General features: G+C 41.9%; 3 protein-coding genes across 4 annotated transcripts; 2 read left to right on the forward strand and 1 right to left on the reverse strand.

Annotated features, from left to right (window-relative positions):
- Positions 1–772: 772 nt before the first annotated feature.
- Positions 773–9,680, reverse strand: LOC115683508 (DNA-directed RNA polymerase II subunit RPB1). Of its 2 annotated transcripts, none has more exons than XM_030608040.2 (15): positions 9,372–9,680; positions 8,802–9,065; positions 7,819–8,118; positions 7,578–7,736; positions 7,259–7,420; positions 6,916–7,136; positions 6,694–6,835; positions 6,254–6,589; positions 5,860–6,146; positions 5,387–5,645; positions 2,202–5,305; positions 1,957–2,028; positions 1,634–1,687; positions 1,352–1,496; positions 773–1,073 (listed from the first exon to the last, which is right to left on the reverse strand). In XM_030608040.2, exons 1-14 carry the CDS (start codon positions 9,453–9,455, stop codon positions 1,382–1,384), a joined length of 5,559 nt encoding a protein of 1,852 aa, XP_030463900.1. In that variant the 5' UTR covers positions 9,456–9,680; the 3' UTR covers positions 773–1,073; positions 1,352–1,381. The 2 variants fall into 2 exon arrangements, with proteins under 2 accessions (XP_030463900.1, XP_056169832.1); XM_056313857.1 differs by having other exon boundaries at positions 773–1,060; positions 1,338–1,496.
- Positions 9,681–11,881: 2,201 nt separating this feature from the next.
- Positions 11,882–13,439, forward strand: LOC115683822 (uncharacterized). Its single transcript, XM_030608448.2, has 3 exons — positions 11,882–12,242; positions 12,879–13,015; positions 13,205–13,439. Exons 1-3 carry the CDS (start codon positions 12,009–12,011, stop codon positions 13,344–13,346), a joined length of 513 nt encoding a protein of 170 aa, XP_030464308.2. The 5' UTR covers positions 11,882–12,008; the 3' UTR covers positions 13,347–13,439.
- A 2,435-nt stretch (positions 13,440–15,874) lies between these two features.
- Positions 15,875–19,740, forward strand: LOC115684558 (probable prolyl 4-hydroxylase 10). The gene is made up of 8 exons (XM_030609335.2): positions 15,875–16,251; positions 16,591–16,693; positions 17,526–17,623; positions 17,743–17,840; positions 18,101–18,230; positions 18,337–18,524; positions 18,706–18,794; positions 19,468–19,740. Exons 1-7 carry the CDS (start codon positions 15,890–15,892, stop codon positions 18,777–18,779), a joined length of 1,053 nt encoding a protein of 350 aa, XP_030465195.2. The 5' UTR covers positions 15,875–15,889; the 3' UTR covers positions 18,780–18,794; positions 19,468–19,740.
- Positions 19,741–20,164: the final 424 nt, after the last annotated feature.

Genomic DNA, 20,164 nt, shown 5'->3' on the forward strand with positions numbered 1-20,164 from the left:
TTCTCTTCACTTTATCGAGTTAAACAAGTTCTTAAGTTGTGTCTCCGTCTGTTTCTTTGACAGAGAATGAAGGCAAAGCTCCATTTCACCTTTCTGACCGGAACTGGACCTTCTTGGATTGCTAGGGGAGACCTAATTAAGGTCCATTCTATAATATCTCAAAAGAAGACCTGAAGTATGCTAAACTCAGCTCGTTTTTGTTTGTTCTTGCGCGGTCGTCCATGCAGAAAGGTAAAGTTGGTGATTTTTTTTTATAAAAAAATTAGAGGCAAAATTGGAATTAACCTAAAATTGGGGATTTTTTTTAGAAGGTTAAGCCGATTTACATCACAAAGCCTCACACGCCCAACGGATTTAAGGTGTCATCCCGATAATCACAGATTACTTTGAAACAAACACCGCCTCTAAAGCTCTTTCGAAAAAATCATCCCATTTGACGAAGGTTCTTTCGAAAATTTTCCCGAGTTTCACTTTGTTGTGGCAGCTAAATTGACAAAATTCTTCACAAACGTTGTAACCAGATAATCTCAACAAAAGACATAAAGCTTCCGTATCTCTGCTATAAGCAAGCTGGCACTTTCTGAACAAATGGCAATGATAGAAGATACAGTTTCTCGTTGATCATCAGGTTCTGAGGTTAAAAAAACAGAATCTTACAATTGTCAGGTTGCATCAAAATTGATACGCCACTAAACTGAAGCCTCGTGGTTCTTTATTTTCTATGGCAATAACAGAAAACCGAGTCAACACGATGATTGCTTGGCGCACTCAATATTGCAAGAAGACATTCTGTCATTCAATACGACAACCAAGTAATAGTACTGAACTCGATGCTGTTCTCTTCTTGTAATACAAACTCTCAACGGTGAAAGAGTCTAACGAGGAGCGAAATAGTATTGTCCATTTTGACAAACGTCCTATTCCTTTGGACTCACAATCCATGCAATTACATATACATATTGCCGCAACGTATAGCTGATGGAACCAAAAAAGGTTTTCACTGTCAACAATATCCACTTCGTCATCAAAATTCAACGACTAGATGCTTTCTCCATTTAAGGTTCAGACCCCACCTGCCAGATCGATTGAATAACAGAGAGTGTTATCAGCTTTGGAAAAATATACCTACTAATAAGTCGGAAATTCTTCGCATTTCTTTTTAAGTCTTTTTGAGATAATATTTTGCAAATGGATATGCCAGCTTATCAACTTCCAAAAGTAATGGATATGCCAGCTTATTAACTTCCAAAAGTATGTCACGGGAAACAAGATAAAGAAAAAAGGAAACTAAAAGCCACCGCATATGACAAATCCTTGCAAACCTCATTTGTGTTAAGGAAATAAACATCACCTATTTCGAGCTTCCTAGCAATAGTTTGCATCAGCGACTGCTCCTGTCATCCTTCTTACTCCTGTCATCCTTGTTGCTCGGAGTGTACTGGCTGGTAGAAGTCGGCGAGTATCCAGGTGCACTTGGAGAATATCCAGCACTCGGGCTGCATATTAGTCAAAGATTTAATCTAATTAGGAACCACGTGCAATCCACATTTTGCAACACCCAAGTACTCAGTAAGTTTTATTTTTTCTTGCCATTAAGAGCTCCTGAGCCAGCACCCTACGCTGGTAAACTCACCTGTACTGAGGAGAACTCGGGCTGTAATCTGGGCTGACACCAGGATTGTATGGGCTGAAGAAAAAAAACCAATTAGTTGACACATTAGACAATGGTGCATGAACTATGCATGTGCCTACTCAACCAAACTCTTTTGGGAAAGAGAACTCGACAGTAGCATCAGATAAGCATGGCAGACAAATTGAATTGGACTAAATAACATTTAATTTTCGGCAGGAGTACACAATGTCAGACAATTTGACTGTCACATTGAAAGCAGACAGAATGCCATGTCCTGATATTACTACTTGATGATGTCCCAAAGACTGAAGATAAACCATTACCTGCTAGGACTGTATGTTGGGCTTGATGGAGAATATGACGGAGAAGTCGGTGAGTACGACGGCGATGTGGGGCTGCAATAAAACAGACATATCCAATCATACTAAACATAAATCCTGCCTTAACAAAGAATAGCTCAACTGATACGACTTCAGGAAAGGCACAATGATAATATGTGGAAAACATGCAAAAAATTGAAATGAAATCAGAGGAAAGCTTCTCCGGCATGCATGCCAACACAGTTTACCTGTAGTTTGGAGATGTAGGACTGTAAGGACTGGATGGTGACAATCTTGGACTGCTTGGCGAGTACGCCAATGATGGGCTGTATTTTGCCGACTGAGGGTTATAACTCGGAGAAGTAGGGCTGTAGCTCGGTGAAGTTGGGCTGTAACTTGGTGATGTTGGGCTGTAACCAGGAGAAGTGGGGCTATAAGCGGGCGAAGTTGGGCTGTAGGAAGGAGATGTAGGACTGTAAGAAGGTGAAGTTGGGCTGTAGGATGGTGAAGTTGGGCTGTATGAAGGAGATGTTGGGCTATAAGATGGTGAGGTGGGGCTGTATGCAGGGGAGGTGGGGCTATACGCAGGTGATGTGGGGCTATAAACAGGAGAGGTTGGACTATAACTAGGTGACGTAGGGCTGTAACTTGGCGAAGTGGGGCTGTAGCTGGGAGATGTAGGGCTATAAGATGGGGAAGTAGGGCTATAAGATGGGGAAGTGGGGCTATAGCTGGGAGAAGTGGGTGAATATGAAGGGCTTGTAGGAGAATACGCAGGACTAGTTGGGCTATAACCAGGAGAACTGGGACTGTAGGTTGGAGACGTGGGGCTGTAGCCAGGAGATGTGGGGCTGTAACCAGGTGACGTGGGGCTGTAACCAGGTGACGTCGGGCTGTATCCTGGTGATGATGGACTGTATCCTGGTGATGATGGACTGTATCCCGGAGATGAAGCAGGCGAGAAGGCCATACCACCAACATAGGGAGAAAACTGAGCATCTGTAGTTGGAGAGAGCCGGAGGTTTGGGCTCAGCAAATAACTTGGAGACATCATACCCTCATGGTAAGGAGTTCCAGAGATTGGTGAACGTGCAGGCGTCATGCCAAAATCAAGACCATCCATATAACTGGGCAGCTGAAGTTCGATGGCATGCTTCAACATCTCATCATTGAGGTACAATGCACAGTCTCCTGTGCCAATGGGTGCAAGCTGACCCAACATAATGTTCTCCGTAACACCCCTCAGATAATCTGATTCGGCATAGACAGCAGCATCAAGAAGAATGTCCACAGTTTCTTCAAATGAGCATCTCATCAGTGGCCCAGTATCATTCCGATTGATGCCATGACGTGTAATGGCCATCAAGTGGCCTCGATATGTCATGGTATCACACAAAATAGCCAAATGCCGATAGTTCACATAAGATCCATCAAATGATATGACAACACGCAGTTCATCCAGTAAGGAGCGCCGAACTGCCTCAATACCAAGAACTTCAATGATTTCTATTAGATGATTGCTCGTTGTCCTAGTGGCATCAACTCCTTCATGACACATGACAGCTAATAGGTTAACGCCTTCAGTATCTAACATCCACTCAGTTTCTGGCTTGAAGCCATCATTCTCATTGAATTTGTTTACTTTGCCATTCTTGATAAACACCTTGTTAATATCTGGGATCCCTCGAAGAGCCATTTCTGTGAGCATGTTGCTCTCAATCTTCTTCAAGAAGACATCATCTTCTGCAGATTCATCATTGAGCTCCCCTTTCGGAGCTTCATCATTCATGATACGAATGCGAAGAATGAGCTTATCGGCATTGTCATCATTGAATATACAGTTCAAATCATCATCAAACTCCAGATTGATCTTCCCCGCAATATCAGCCATGCTGAGCTTCTTATCCACCATCATTTCCCGATTCAACTCTATCCGAAGCAACCAAGGAGAAATCTTTTCAGGGGCGATCTCTTCATCCGGCATTTCATAGTAAGATTTGACAAAATCAACATCCTCGTCAATCAATGTGCTCGTAGGGTCTGGATCATACCATACTTCAGTGGCTTGAGTTACACTGCGGAGAGTAGTGTACTCCAAAGCACATTGAACACTCTTGGCACTTTCCTTTGTCTTGCTTACCTCAGGTTTCAGATAGACAGAGAGGGAGGGCGTCTTGATTTTTTTGGCAACGTTAATGATTTCTCTCAACCTAGGAACACCAAGAGTGACGTTCTTCGCACTCACACCAGCATAGTGGAAGGTATTGAGAGTCATCTGAGTGGCAGGCTCACCAATAGATTGTGCAGCAACACAACCAATCATTTCCCCTGGAGCCACTAATGATTGCAAGAAACGCGATTCAATCTCACCAATCACCCAGTCAAAAGCTTCACGAGTAAGCCTATACTCCTTCAACACTCTCTTGCTGGCAAAAGTGCTGCGAAGTAAGATATTGAAAAAGAGAGTTGCATTCTTTTGAGCTTCAACACTCAACGGATCCTCACCGGGAACAACCTTAAGCCTCTCTTGAAGCTTATCGATAGCCTCCACAACCTCCACGGGGTGAATATCCGAAGGCCTCCTTAAGTCGATTTTAAAAGTCTTCTGGGCATTCCAAATAAGCCTCTTGAGGTTGACAGGTAATGGCCAAGTATTATCACCTGTAGTTGCAATCTCTGTTCCAAGCTGGAATCTATCAGCTTCAAGTTTTTGAACTTCAGCATCAAAGACATCTCTCAATTCTCCAATCGATCTCAGATCCTCAGCGTTTTCAGGCAACATGTAATCAGGGTTCCAGTTCTCATCATCTATCTCATATCTGAAAACTCTATCAAATTCTGACTTCTTCATTTTCAAAGAATCCAGTTTCTGCGATTCAATCCAGACAGAATCCATACCATCTTCACCATACAAAAACTGTATAACATCTCCCAAAGAGTTCCTAACTGTTCCATCATATTTGACCATAATATCCTCCATAGCCTTCACTAATCGCCTCTGGATATATCCAGTCTCAGAAGTCTTGACAGCAGTATCAATCAGACCTTCCCTACCACCCATAGCATGGAAAAAGAACTCCTGTGGAGTCAACCCACGAAGATAGGAGTTCTCGACAAATCCACGACTTTCTGGCCCATAATCATCTTTTGTGAAATGGGGCAGGGTTCGATCTATGAATCCAAATGGGATCCGCTTACCCTCAACATTCTGCTGACCAACACAAGCAGTCATCTGAGAAATATTGATAAAACTTCCCTTAGATCCAGCAGTAACCATTGCTTTGAGATTGTTACTCTCAGATAAACTCTTTTGGGCACTACTTCCAGCATCATCACGAGCCTTGTTCAACACCTGAAAGATCACAAGCATGTCATTGTTTGATTTATAGAGCCTAAAAAGAGAAGAATGTGGGCAGGGGAAAAATATGCAGACCTGATTCACTTTGTTTTCAAAGGATTCCATCATCGTTCGTCCGGGTTCAGGCTCTAACTTTTTCTCCTGAGCATCTTTTATAAGCCTTTTCACTTCATCTTTAGCTGAAGAAATGGTCTCATTAATTTTTTCCATTGTTGCTGCATCAGCGATTGTGTCTCCAATACCAATGCTGAAGCCATTCTGCAAAAGCCAATAGTTGACAAGCCACTGAGTATGTCCCAAGAATTTCCGGGCTGCATCCGGGCCAACCTCTTCCCTGTACAGACAAATACTACAATCAATACTAAAGAAGTAGCCGCCCGAGTCTTCAAAGAAGTTCTACTGTGGACAGGAAGAAGGAATTTGAGTATCCTGAACACAAATGTTATAGCAAATCCAAGTTCCAAAAGTTTTCACGCAAGTAGAAATTTTCAAAGAGAATTCATCTGCCAATAAATCATCCAGCTGAAACAAAAGTTGAGTGTTTGTACCAGATGACATGTATGAGACTTCCCGTAGATGTCCCAAGTGCCTTCTTGCAAAGAGTTCCCGCAAGTAACTCCCCCTTCTCAATTCGAACTTGGGTATCTCCTGGAGTTATAAATCCTGTTTCAGTCTCTGAGTGCCATGCGGCATTTCTCAGGAGATTGATCTGCTTGGGTATGATGAGATTGAACACTTGCTTTCCTGTCCAAAGAGGCCTGGGCTTCAAAATTGCAGGAGTGGGAACTTTCCCATCAAAATCCTCCCACCACATCAAGACATTCATAAAAACATCCTGTGAGAAAAAAAAAAGGCCAAGGAGTTCCAAAGTCAAAACTCAAACAGAAAAAAAACAATAATGATAAATTTGCAAAACTATCACGAGGCATCCTGCAGAATCACCTTCTCAATAAAAGTATCCCTCTTTGTGATTTTACGACAACCTAGGAGTGTATCCTGGACAATTCCCATCACTGGTCTATTAGATTGAGGCGAAACAATACACTTAGGCACCATCATCAGCTCCAAAACTTCTGCTCTGGTTTCAAAAGACTGAGGCACGTGCATGTTCATTTCATCTCCATCAAAATCAGCATTGTATGGTGAAGTTACAGATAAATTTAGACGGAAAGTCGAGTATGGCATGATTTTGATTCTGTGACCCATTATAGACATTTTATGAAGACTAGGCTGGCGATTGAACAACACAAAGTCTCCATCATTCAAGTGTCGCTCCACCTGCAAAAGAGTATTTCAAGTTGGATAAGCTGTTTAAATTGCAAAATCCTTCTTACTTATCAAAAACAAAAACCATGAAAAAGATCAAGGATGAGGGAGGATGCCTTGTAGCCTAGTTCCAAATGATGATCGCTACTTTTCTTCAAATAGCGGAGATCAAGTCTCTGTCCATCATCCCTTATAATATATTTAGCCCCAGTTTTACCAGGTGGCGGATGAGGCCCATATTCAACAAGCTCCTTCAACCTGTTTTAAGATAACAAAGAAGTCGATATAGAAGGAGAAGAAGAAGAAGAAGAAGAAGAAGAACAGCTAAGTTTATGAACCTCTCAATGTTATAAGGAGTCACGGTTTCTGGATATGTAAGATTCAAGGCAATACTCCAAGGGACGCCTAGTTCATCAATATTAATAGTTGGATCAGGTGTAATGACTGTTCGAGCAGAAAAGTCGACTCTTTTTCCCATGAGATTCCCTCTAATCCGGCCTTCCTTTGCCTTAAGCCTGCTGCAGATCGACTTAATAGGTCTCCCAGACCTTTGGGTAGCCTGAGAAGTAATAGAAGAAATGCATGCATAAGTAACTTTGACGCTTGAGGCATCATACAGCATAAAAGACGAAATTATTTCCATCTACAAATTCGACAGATAGCTTAAAAGAGTCAGCAGACCCTTGGCTGTCCAGGCAATTCGTTGTCAAAGTATGTAGCGATGTGGAATTGCAACAACTGTGCAAACTCCGATATGATATGTGCTGGTGCACCATTCCTCTCCTGTTGCCTTAGATTCTCATTATGTCTTATAATCATTGCCAATTGATGCGTCAGATCATCCTGTATACAAAAATGGGAAAGATGTAAGTATATATCTCGTTTGCATAAGAGCTAAATTCATCAAGTTGATTCCAAGAAAAAATCCAGAAAAGAAAGAAAGCAAAACATTAGATAATTCTATATACGAAAGCCAGAAAGACGACGAAGAAATGCTTGCCTCACTCCTGGAAGAGGTGTCCATCATCACAGAGGGCCTCACAGGAGGCGGAGGAATAGGTAGAACTTGTAAAATCATCCAATCTGGACGAGCATATTTCGGGTTCAAGCCTAACAGCTGACAGTCTTCATCACTAATTCTCTTGAGAACGCTGAGTACCTAATTTTCATATTAACAGTCTTTAAAAGCTTGTCGAAGTAAGAGAAAAAATTAGTTCTGTTTATGCAAATGAAAAAATTACCCTTTCAGCAGAAAGTGTCTGCTTCCTTTCCACCGGTTCAGGAAGCTGATCCTGATCATCGTTTTTCTTCCGCTGGGCCTTATACTCCGCTATCATTTTCATTCCTTCAATTGTAAGCTTTGGCTGCTGGGCACCACAGCCCCCACGACTCTTCTTCACCGGCTCTTCTGAGCCTTGACCTTGTACATCAATCTCATCTCCACCTTCACATTTTGATTTGTTTTTACACGCATCTAGTATCTTCTTAAGCTTATTTTTAGGATTTCTTATTCGAAGCGCCTGTTTGAACTTGTGGTCTTCCTGCAAGAAGTCCAAAAGGTAAGCACCTATTACCATGACATAAGCTTGTATTTTCTATAGGTTCATATGTTTAAGACAACATTAAATTGGTATCAAGAGTGGTGTAAAAGCAACATTCATCTATAAATATAAATCCACCCTGATTTGTTCGAAAGTCTCCCTAAAATCCACAATGTCGCAGCTTCAACATTCACAAGAATCGGTTTTGCACCAGATCATATCTGGGAAGAGTCAAATTTTAACACTCAAAAGGAACAATGAATTGCCGCCTCATCTTTGTGATGTCAGAGTCAAGTATGTCCAATTAGGCCTTCAAATAAAATTATGCAGTATCAGCTATAGAAACAAACTGAGAGTTCTACATCAAGAAGGCTAAGTCCTGTTCAAAGGTTCAAAAGAAAAGAAAGCTCCTCAGCTAATTCTTACATACACATAGAGTTATTTCCATGTCGAGAAATAGTTTCTGCAACAGATCAATTGGAAAAAAAAAAAGAACAAATTGTAATTGGAATTTCAGCATTGAAACTTCGGGAACTTGAACATTTCCCCTTGCAAGTCTAATCCCTACAAATCTCAAGAAAATAAAAGTAGGTTTCGGATTGCCTAGTAGCATTCCACCAATTCTGTTTGGATCCACAGATGTTTCGTAAAAAGAGCATGCGCTTAATAAGTCTCCCAAGTACCTCATCCGTGAGTATTTTGGAGCAATTGAAGCAGACGCAGCGCATGATGCTCAACACGGTCTTCATGAACCCAATATGAAACATCGGCTTCGCCAGCTCCAGGTGCCCAAAGTGCCCGGGGCACTCGGCCATGTTCGCCGTGCACGTCTCGCACTTCAATTTCCTGTCGATGGTGCCGAGTCGAGGATCGCTGAGCCCGGCAATCTTCGGCTTGCCCCTCTCCGTCGTCTCGCCGTGCTCAATCTGCACCACGGACATTTGCCTCTGCACAAAACAGCACGATCAGAGCACGCACAGAAACCCCCAAAACCATAACCGCGGACATCATAACCTCACAAAAAAGCAACAACAGCAGCTCAATCAGCACATAGAACCGCAGTCCCTCCTCCAATTTCCGAACTCAACACCACAACCTCTCAAAATCACTAGCTCGATCATCATCGCCACTCGGTGACTAACATCGCTATTTTCCGAGCTACGATTCCAATTTCCCCCCTCCCGGAAAAACGAACGGCAACGAAAATCGCAGCGGAGAAAGTTGGAGGAGAGGGAGAGGGAGAGGGAGATTACGATCTCGTCGGGGCTGAGGATGCCGAACTGGACCATCCGGACCTTGGCGACCTCCGCCGGCGAGAAGGGGAACCGGATATCCATGGCGGCCGATCCGACTCCGCCGCGCGCGAACCGCCGGACCGCCTAGGGTTTTTTCCTTACAGTCGTCCAAATTGAGTAACGATTCGAGTTCCGATTAGTTCTTCACGGTTGATCTTTCCTTTTTCTTTTTCAAATTTTTGGCGGTTGCAGTTCGAAGAAGAAGATACCGCAGCAGCCGCAACGGAGGCGCTCAGATCGGAGGAAACCCTCTCCTTGCGCAGAGAGAGAGAGTCCGTGAAGAAATCTGAATCGAGGGGCCTGAGGAGGTATTTATAGAGGAAGATGGGGGAGGACCTGGGGCTCAGCCGCCCTAGTCAACACGGGTCTGTTTGGCACTGGGGTTTACGCAATCCCTGTCCTGGTACAATGCTGACCTGGGTCTGTTTGGCACTTGGGTTTACGCAACCGGAGATCGAGCCGGTTTAGCGCTACTTATCAAGTGTCGGCCCTCACGAAACTTTCGACTTATAATACGACGTCGTGCCCGAAGAAGAAAGAATTCCTATGACCAGTTAGTAATTTTTTTTTTGTTTAGAAACTTGGATTAATGGATCGGAAAATTCGAAATTGGTATATCTGTGATAAATTTACCCCGAATTAATTTTTTGACTACCAAAAACTCTAACGAGTATATTTGTGACAAACTTACCCTCTGTCGATTTCCGTTAAATTTGATTAATACCGCGAAAAATCACAAATCGGTATACCTGTAACAAATTAAAGGTAAACCCCCAAACCAGTACACTTGTTAATTGCCGCGTGTCATCTAACTTGAAAATTTAACGGTAAAATTTAACAGAAACTAACAGATGACAAATTTGTCACAGATATACCAATTCGTAGTTTTTTTTTTTCAAAACATTAGTTGTTGATAAATTTGTCACATGTGCACAAATTTGGAGCTTTCCGTGATATTAACCTAGAAATTTTTACTCGAAGAAGTATGAATTTTAGCATAGTTGTATAGTACTCCTCGCATATGTTATCTTTAAAAGTTTCGCTCGTATTTCGTGGTTTTTTTTTTTTTTTTTTTGGTCGTGTTTCAGGGTTAGTTTAGGCAGCGCACTTGTTACAACAAAAAAAAAAGGTCGGATCCGGGCATTGCGAGAGTGACCCGTCGGGTCGGATCACGCCAAGTCATGCCCGCTTCGTGAAACTTGGGCCGTTAGATGGGCCTAAAGTGTGTGAACAAAAGTCAAGGTCAGCCCATCATCGATAGAGCAGTGCCCACCGACGGTCCGACGATGATACAACGAGGACAAACGCTAGCACTTTACAGACTAGCATACCAAATTGGTGCAACATGACAAGCTCTTGCTGGGTGATTATACGATTGGCTTCTTTAGATGATCCCTTGCATTCGATCACATAGTTTCGTAAGCTAACCTTACTGTACCGAGCTTTACTCGAGTCGCGTGTCCATAATAGGTAGACCCATCAAATGGGCCGGGCGGGTCGGGTCGGGCTTGGGCCGGATCGAAAATGGTCCATCCCAAATAGTACCATTTAATCCGTTTTGACCCATTTTCATGCAATGTAAATCTAGTGACTCATACCCAACTGACCTATATTGCTAAAACACTTTCATAGTTAATCCAATTTAGGAAAACTTGTATCCAAACCGAGATGAAAGTGTGGAGTGAGCAAGTGCGAGTTCGAGTGAGGGTGAGAGAGAATCATAGAAATGAATTGGGTTTAAGTAAGCTGTAAACTCATTTATGACCCATTAACACCCATATTATTTTTAAACCCATTTATAACACATTTACTAAATATAAATAATTTATTGACTAAATATAACTAACCCATATAATAACACAACCCGTTATATATGGATTAAGAAATGGGTCATAGACCCGTTTTTGCACTCAATAATATAGGAAAGCGCGATCTATCTCTTCTTCCGTCTTCGCACTCAACTCAAGAAGGGATTATTACCCTTTATCAAAGAAAAAAGGGACAATGTCAATATGGTCGAATTTCGAGTCAACTTTTACGCATCAGACTAAATTTATCGCCTACTTATCAATCCAACAGGCCACCGCCGACCACGTACACCAAAACCAAGGAGAAAACCCGAGGCACGGGTCGTTCTTCAACCATCGTTCTCTACATAGGAAGTCCCTGGAATCTCCAATTTTGGATCATTCAGTTAGTGTGGTGAATCTAACTAGGAAGTTGTCATCTACCAGTCAAAACCGTTCTGAATTCTCCGCCTCTCTAATGCCAAGAGACCACAAGCCAGGATGACAATTTCTTCACAGTCGACAATTGCAGACACCGATCAGATTTCACTGGAGCCAAAAACCAGGAGAAAAAAGGAACACGTCGTGGGTCAGTGCTGAAAGTTAGGTTGGATTGGTAGCCCTGGACGAGTTGGTACAGCAGCAGTTATGACCTGGTCCTTCACTTGCCTCCTTCCTCAATGATCTCGTTATTTGTTGCATTGTTCCCAGATTTGATTACAAATCAACGCGCAGGCTGGTGTGCGGCAGGGGATAGAGCAAGACTTCGCGGACAATTGTCAGAGGTTCTTTTGTTCTCTCCCGGAGGATGAAGCACGCCAAAGTGGAGGCTCGAAACTGTCAGGCTTTGAGGACGGTACCGCCTCCTCCGCCGCCGCCGCCGCCGCCGCTCCCAGATTTCCAGGCCAGGAGAGCGGTCGCCGAGACGAGCGTGACGAACAGGGAGATTGCTAGTTTCTGGAGGCAGAAGCGCATCAAAGAGGAGGATCACCTCTTGGCGGCGATCAAGGCCGCGGCACGTGTCAGGGCGCGGAAGCTCTCGGTGAGATCAAAACCATCAGCTGCAAACATGATCAGGGTTTATATAGAATTAATGTAGCTCCATCTCTATAGAGCATAGCGGAGTTTACTTCGAAACATCTCGAATGATGGCGTGTGAAGCAAGAAAATACTGTATAACCTTTCGCCGGTAGACCTTAAACGGTTTAGGATGAAGTTTAAACCCATCCACACTAATTTCGTCAAGATTGTTCAATCAAACACACATTTGCAAAGACTAACATTCTACATATTGAATTCTCTGAGCCAAAATCTGAGCACGCAAAGACACAGCCAATGCAAATATCTTTGTCTTCCTATTTTGCTGTAACCTTGTGACCCTATAAAGCTCAGTTCATTAGTTCCTTCTTCTGGAGCAGTTCAAATTACAAACTTTTGAGAGGTGTTTTCATCTTGTGTACAATAATTTAATGTGAGGTGGCAACCAGGCTGATCGATAGAGTCATAATTCTATAATCTTCGAAGAGTACTCAAAAATTCGGGTGAAGTGGCATAGGGAGCGCCACTTCCTCGATCTTGCGGATGCCCCTAAAACAGTTAGCCCTATGATAACACAAAAATTTCGAACATCTGTAGTTTCTCACACATCCAGGACTCAATTAAGATATGTTGCCTTCAGGAGGACGACTACAAGCGTTTCGTAGAGTCTTTAGAAGATGTAAACGACGACGTCGAGGAGAACAACGCGGCTGTTTCCAACAACATGCAGAACCACGCCGAAGACGAGAAAGAAGCGCGCATCGGAATAAAAGACTGGTAAGGTTTGACTAGGGTTTTTCCTAGATGCATGTTTTGCTTCAGAACATTGGGACCTGGCTTTAGTTGCTTCATGAATTCTGGATAAAAAAGATTGGCAAAGATGGTCTCATAGACATAATCGAGTGGATCGATGGATCTAAAGCCACGAGTTGTCATTGATGTGTGTCGTGCGTATCATATCCGCAGGTGGACGAAGAGCAAGTACGCGTACCTGAACCAACCGGCCCTCGAGTCAATGGATCACCCGAGAAGAACTTCCTCCTACACTCCGAACTGTTTCTCGTATAAGCCTGTTCCGCTGTATCCTACTTCACTCGGAGTGTTTTAGCATCCATGTAGCCATTCGGTTTTCGGTTGGTTTAATTGCTTGAAATTCATTCGAGTCGTATGCTGTTTCGACTTCAGGTCGAGTGCTTGCAGATTTGCATCGTGTTGATTAGCTCCAGCATCTGCAAATTATCTTCAATTTGATCTTCATTTGTATACAGAGTCATTTGTCAGTGTCAATGAAACTTCCCTTTGGTGGTTCGCAAGATCACGAGGAGCGCAAGCATACTTCGTACTGTACCAATCTCTCCGAATCTACGACTAATTAATTCATCTGCTCATACGATCGGCAAGAAAGTTAAGCATCATGAATGATGAATACCAATTAAGACATGAATCGGAATCGTGACCGGAAGTGTTTGTGCTAAGCAGATTCTAACCTTTCACAAAGCAAATAAAAAGGGCAGATCAGTGAACTCAGAAGCCTAACACGGGTGCCGCCGCCCCAATTCAACTACAACGGCATAATGAGAATGCAACTAACGCCGAAAAGGCCGCGCGGAAAAGGCGTCGAGGATTCCGTTCTGCGTAGCTGTTCCCGGGTCGATCTTTTCTTTGCATCTGAAGAAAGCTGCACTTCTGTTAGCCTTGAAACAAGAGTGCCAGCATTTGAGAAGCTGCGAGCTGAACTGTGATTTGCCCCCTCAGATTAACACGGATCTGCCGGGGACGAAACGACATGCCTGGACGAAAAAATAAAAACTAGAATCCATCTTGACCATGTCGTATCGATCGATATGGATAAGAATGATAATAATATACAAAGTCGTCCAGTGGAGACAAAACAACTTCTCCATTTTGACCCAATAGATCCGGGGAACATCTTCTAACCGTTAGGTGAGGTAATTTACTGCAAATAACCGGTCGTTAACTTGTGTAAAATAAATTACATTTTAAAATTTAATGCCAGCTTATTCGTCGAATCTAACGGTCAATATGTACAGTGTTTTTTTAAATCGGCAATTGACCTAATAGAAATAAAGATTAATATCACGAAGAACCTCACATTTGACAGATTTACTCCGAACTAATTTTTTGATCACCAAAAGCCTTAAACTGGTACACCCATGACAAATTTACCCCAAACTAATTTTTTGACCATCAAAAACCTCAAGCCGGTACATTTATAACAAATTAACCCTACGTTAAATTGGATTAATATCACAAAAGACTACAAAACTGGTACATCTATGACAAACTGAGGATAAAACCCTCCAAACTGGTACATCAGTCAACTGCTACGTGTTATTTAACTTAGTAATTTGACGGTAAAATTTAACGAAAACTAACAGAGGATAAATTTATCACGAATGTACCAGTTTGGAGTTTTTTGCGAGCAAAAAATTAATTTAAAATAAATTTATTATAAATGTATCAATTTAAAGTTTCTCGTGATATTAACTTTAAAATAATTAGAACAAAGAGGCAAAAAGGGCAGCGGGGAAGGGCAACGGCGTTAATAGGAGAAAACCGATAGACACGTGGCGTCGTTTGGGAGGTGCTGGTGTCAGCTGCAAGTCCACTGCGGAACCACCACATAAAAGCCCGTCCTTTAATTGCGGTATCAACTTTTGAAATGTTCGTCCAATTAAAGGCGTGATTAATTTTACTTCTTTAATTGAACGAACATTTAAGCTCTCATATCATCGCATCGTTACAGATTAGAACGACAATAGAAACCTTCTTCTCTTCATCCAGTGATCATAATATTATTACATATTATAAATTGATCATTGCATATTTACCCGCAATTGCCCTGTGATTCTCATTATTTGGCTTTTATATCTATAGACATTCATACGATGGAATAAAGAAATTTTCTCATCATTTATATACCCCTGAACATTTACATCATTATTATTGTTATTGTTGTTATAATAACTATTCATATGTATTAACTAACAAATTGGGTTAATATCATGAAAAATCCAAAACTGATACACCTCTAGCAAATTTACTCCGAATTGATTTTTTGACAACCAAAAACTCCAAACCGGTACACATGTAATAAATTTACCCCAAATTAATATTTTGACCACAAAAAACTCAAAACCGGTACACTTATGATAAATTTACCCTTCGTTAGTTTCTGTTAAATTTTACAGTTAAATTGCCGAGTTAGATGACACGTGACAATTGATGGGTATACAAATTTTAAGTTTTACCTCTCCATTTATCACAGATTTACCAATTTGTGATTTTTCGTGGTATTAATCTAATTTAACGAATGGTAAATTTGTTACAAATGTATCAATTCGGGGTTTTTGGCGGTCATTACGGGAGTACTAGTTTTGGGTTTTTGGTAAGCAAATAATTAGTTTTGGGTAAATTCGTCACAGGTATAACAGTTTTGGATTTTTGGTGGTTAATTTGTCACGGATGTACCAGTTCGGGGTTTTTCGTGATATTAACCCTAGATAATTTCTCAAATTTCTAACAAAAGAAGAAGAAGAAGATGTTATTCTCTCAAATATAGACGTACTAATTACAGATTAGTCTAAAGAATCACTTTTAATTGACTAATAATAAATTGAGATTATAAAAATGCCTCTTTTACTGAGTCGGCTCATTCCGACGGAGGAGAAGCGCACGGCCAGTCGTCTCTCGCCGTTCGGAGCTCCTCCTCTTCCCTTCGCCCGCCCTTCTCGATCTCGCTCGCTCCGTCTTGGGTCTCCGATCGCCCGACCGGCCCTCCGGATCGTCCGGCGGATGGCGAAGCCGAGGCACCCGCGCTTCCCGCAGCGGAAGCCGCCGTCCTCCTCGCGGCTGCTCCGCGCCGTGCTCCTGATGTTCGGCCTCGTCGTGCTGATCCTCCTCGCGCTCGGCGTGTTCTGGTTCCCGAGCGGCTCCGGCGGCTCCTCCAAGGCGAACGATCTGAGCTCGATCTTGAGGAACAGCGCGGAGAGGTAGTTTGGCCGCGATGTTTGAAAACTTCGGTTCGGTTCGATTTCGCACTCGAAGGGAAATTCACTATTTTTCTGGTCAAGTTTGGCTGAGAATTCGCTTGACTCGGTTATAGATGAAGGAGGCATTAGCGAATGTGTTCTAGATGAAAGGCAAAGTGCGTACCCTGTAAAATTGACTGAAAATGTGGATTTTTTTATCTAGATGCAAAGTTGAGGCAGGTCATTATGTTGTGAAAATGGACTTGCTGCGGACTATCCAATATGAATGTTGCTGCTGGAGATTGGCGATGTGGCAATTATTTTGACGAGACAAATTGGCGTTCTTGTATGGTGATGCAGGAGTGGACTTGGAAGAGATGGAGAGCGAGAGCGAGGGCGAGGGGAGCAGTGGGTTGAGTTGATCTCGTGGGAACCCAGAGCCTTTGTCTATCATAATTTTTTGGTAAGCAGGTTAGAACCGCGAGAGTTATGCTGCGAATGATTTCATATATTGGAAATGCTATTTTCCAGTTGTTGGATTTTGATCTTAATGAATTATTTGGTTTTATAATCTGCCTCGTTTGTGATGTGCATTTCATGTGCCGATTTCAAAAATTGGCCCATTGGGATATAATTTGCCATTATTGTTACTAGTCAGTCATCTTAGTTCTGCATTCACTGATCTTTGAATGGGTCTCCATCGGCAGTTTTAATACTGTCTTGCCAGTAGATTTTGTAGTTTCAACACTGCATGGACATCAAAGGAATCGTGTAGTGAAAGAAATTCGAAATATTAACAGTATGCAGGTTGCTAGTATTGGGACTTGATTGAAAAATCCTGCCGAGGTGGCAATTTAAATGGTGCATGGTCATGTCCTCTACCTGATACATCTTCAGAATCCAGCAAGATGTAATGAATCAATTGAATTAGTTGAATTCCTGACTCAGTAATAGATTGAATAAGTCATCCTTGAGGCTTTTTATCCATTAGACAGGGACCCTGTTGGTGTTTGCTACACCATAATCTTCTTTTTGATGACGAGGAAACCAGCCTAAGTAGGTGAAACCTGTCCATGAAACACCTCACCAACCTCATGGATCAGGGCTACCCATAATTTAACATTGCTCAATCAGGCTTGACTGCAATTTCCTAACTAAAAACCTCATCCTTTAGCCTAACATGTGATCAGTTGAAGGCGTCAGGTTATATGATTTTACATTTACATTAGCACATTTGCTATGGTCCTGCTCTTGGATTTAATAGCCTTTAACATTGCCAAGCCTTTTTTGTGCAGTCTGAAGACGAGTGCAAATACCTAATCGAACTTGCCAAGCCCCGTATGCAGAAGTCAACTGTTGTAGATAGTGCTACTGGCAAGAGTAAAGATAGCAGGTTCAATCACCATCTATTTTACTAAAGTCAAACATTGAGCTTTTAAGACACCTCTTTTCATCCCACTTCATGAAATATCTGGTCAATAGTTTACTCCATTATAATCTCATTGTATGCAGGGTACGGACAAGCTCAGGGACGTTTCTGGCGAGAGGGCGAGATAAGACAATTAGGGATATTGAGAAAAGGATAGCAGATTTTACCTTCATACCCGTAGGTATGCAGTGAAATTTCCTTAACCACCGTCATAACCTGCATATCAAATAAGGAGTACTGATGATTATCACTGAAATACTTAAATTGCAGCTATCAAATTAATGTCTTGAAACTATTATCTCTTCCACAATCTGTCTGATGGAATGTCCACCAATTGGTGGATACATAGCCATTCTTGCAGGGATAAATCTTTATCAACCACATTCTTGTAGCGACGCTGATAACAATTTTCATGTATTTAACAAACTTAGCAAATTGTAGAGAATGGAGAGGGACTACAAATTCTCCACTATGAAGTTGGGCAGAAGTATGAACCTCACTATGACTACTTCCAGGATGAATACAACACTAAGAATGGTGGTCAACGAATAGCTACTATTCTCATGTACCTGTGAGTAAAATGGCCTTTTAGCTTTTCTGTATAGTTGAATTAGTACATACTGTGTTGTCTTTTTATGTTCCTTTTGTGACTTCTCCATCTGCATAATATATTACAGCTCTGATGTTGAGGAGGGAGGTGAAACGGTTTTCCCAGCAGCCAAGGGTAACTTTAGTGCAGTACCTTGGTGGAACGAGCTTTCTGATTGCGGTAAAGAAGGACTTTCCGTTAAACCGAAAATGGGTGATGCGCTTCTTTTTTGGAGTATGAAACCTGATGGTGCTCTGGATGAATCCAGTTTGCATGGTTAGTTGTGCTCTCTATTTGGCTGTCATGTGTTCTTGGTCATGCCTAGATTTCATAATATAATAGCACGTCAAAATCTGTACAATTTTACTAAAATCTATTTGTTGATCTTGTAAATGAGTTATCGAATTTATTCTCCAGTTTCTGTCACTATTTACTTAGCCATTCTGATTCATGTCAGGTGGTTGCCCTGTTATTAAGGGGAACAAATGGTCATCTACTAAGTGGCTGCGTGTGCATGAGTACAAAGTTTGAGATACTGAGCAGAAGGTAATTTTTTTTTTCTGCTGGCAGCAGATGATTAGGATACAAATGCTCTGTGTTTCAGTATAAGTATTATATACAACATGAAGTGGTTCACGATCGTGTTTCCTTGCAGTAGCGATTGTAAACAATATATGATTTTAGTGATAATTTCTCTGCTACTAATAGTGTCTCACTCTGTACGTTAGTAAGGTAATAGAAATTTCATTACTCTAAGTTCTAACCGTCTGTTAATTGCATGATAAATGAAATATGTCTGGTCTTATCTGTTGCGCTATTTTACACACGTAACTTTATTAAATGAAGGACAGATTCAGGTTACGCCAGTTTATAGCAGATGTTATGTTCAGTTCTTGGTTGAATGAGTCCGATATGTTTACTGTCTGATAGGTGTAAAGTTTGCTGAAGCTATTCTTATACATTTTGGAATGTTTAGAAATGATTTAGGAAACCATTGGCTGTATAAGTTCATTCACCCAGTGTGTCAGTCATGCTACAGATAAGGAAGATTGCCTGCTTAGATACTACTTTCATTTCGGTGCACGTATCACCCTGAGCAAAACTGAATTATCACCCTCTTTGTTTTCCTTCCTGAAATTACGTAGATTTTAAATATCAGTACCGATTATTGCCTGTAACTACTCCATCTTGCACCCGCTGATAGGTGCTTCGTTTGCAGGTCCAAAAGTTTGTAAACTCCTACTGTCGTAACATGTGTGAATTCTCGGGTGAAGGCCCCATCTTTTGGGTCTCATGTCCACCTTTCACGTCAGCAACCAGCATGCGGCGACTCGCAATTTTGTGTTGTCTTCGTAGTTCTAGTGTAGAACAGTATAATCAGCTGTACAGCAGTTCTCGTTTCTTTCTCTCTTCCTTCCCATCTTTTTGGGAATCAGATGGGCATTAGAACATGAGGACGCTGATGATTGCTATAATTACGAACTTCACGCAATGGGTGGCGCGTTTTGCATTGCCCGCCCATTATGTACGAGTAAAAAGATTATCACGAGTTATGAATAGTCATTTGCTGTTCTATCCAAGATGTGGCCTCAATTGTAGCATGAGCCAGAATCGGTATGCATCCAAATAGCCGTTTCAATATGATGTATGGGAAAAATGTCTCTGCAAAAAGTGTTTCATAATGTACCGGAACGTCTCTGCGATGATTCGGCCTTTGTTATGATCGGTTTCGACCAAAACCAGTGAAACGACCAAAGCTCCCTGGATCTCATTTTTGTTCTTTCTCAGCTATTAACAGGAAGAGTGGTCACGGGGTAAGATGCCATTTGGAACTTCTACATGGACACCCGACACGTGACGTAATGCGTTTGTTTTTATAGCTTTGAAAGAAAACGTCTCAGGCATGAATTCTACAC

The sequence above is a fragment of the Syzygium oleosum genome, unplaced genomic scaffold (assembly GCF_021117445.2).
Source record: "Syzygium oleosum isolate NSW1041296 unplaced genomic scaffold, Sole_v2.1 Sole_v2.08, whole genome shotgun sequence".
Classification (NCBI taxonomy): Eukaryota; Viridiplantae; Streptophyta; class Magnoliopsida; order Myrtales; family Myrtaceae; genus Syzygium; species Syzygium oleosum.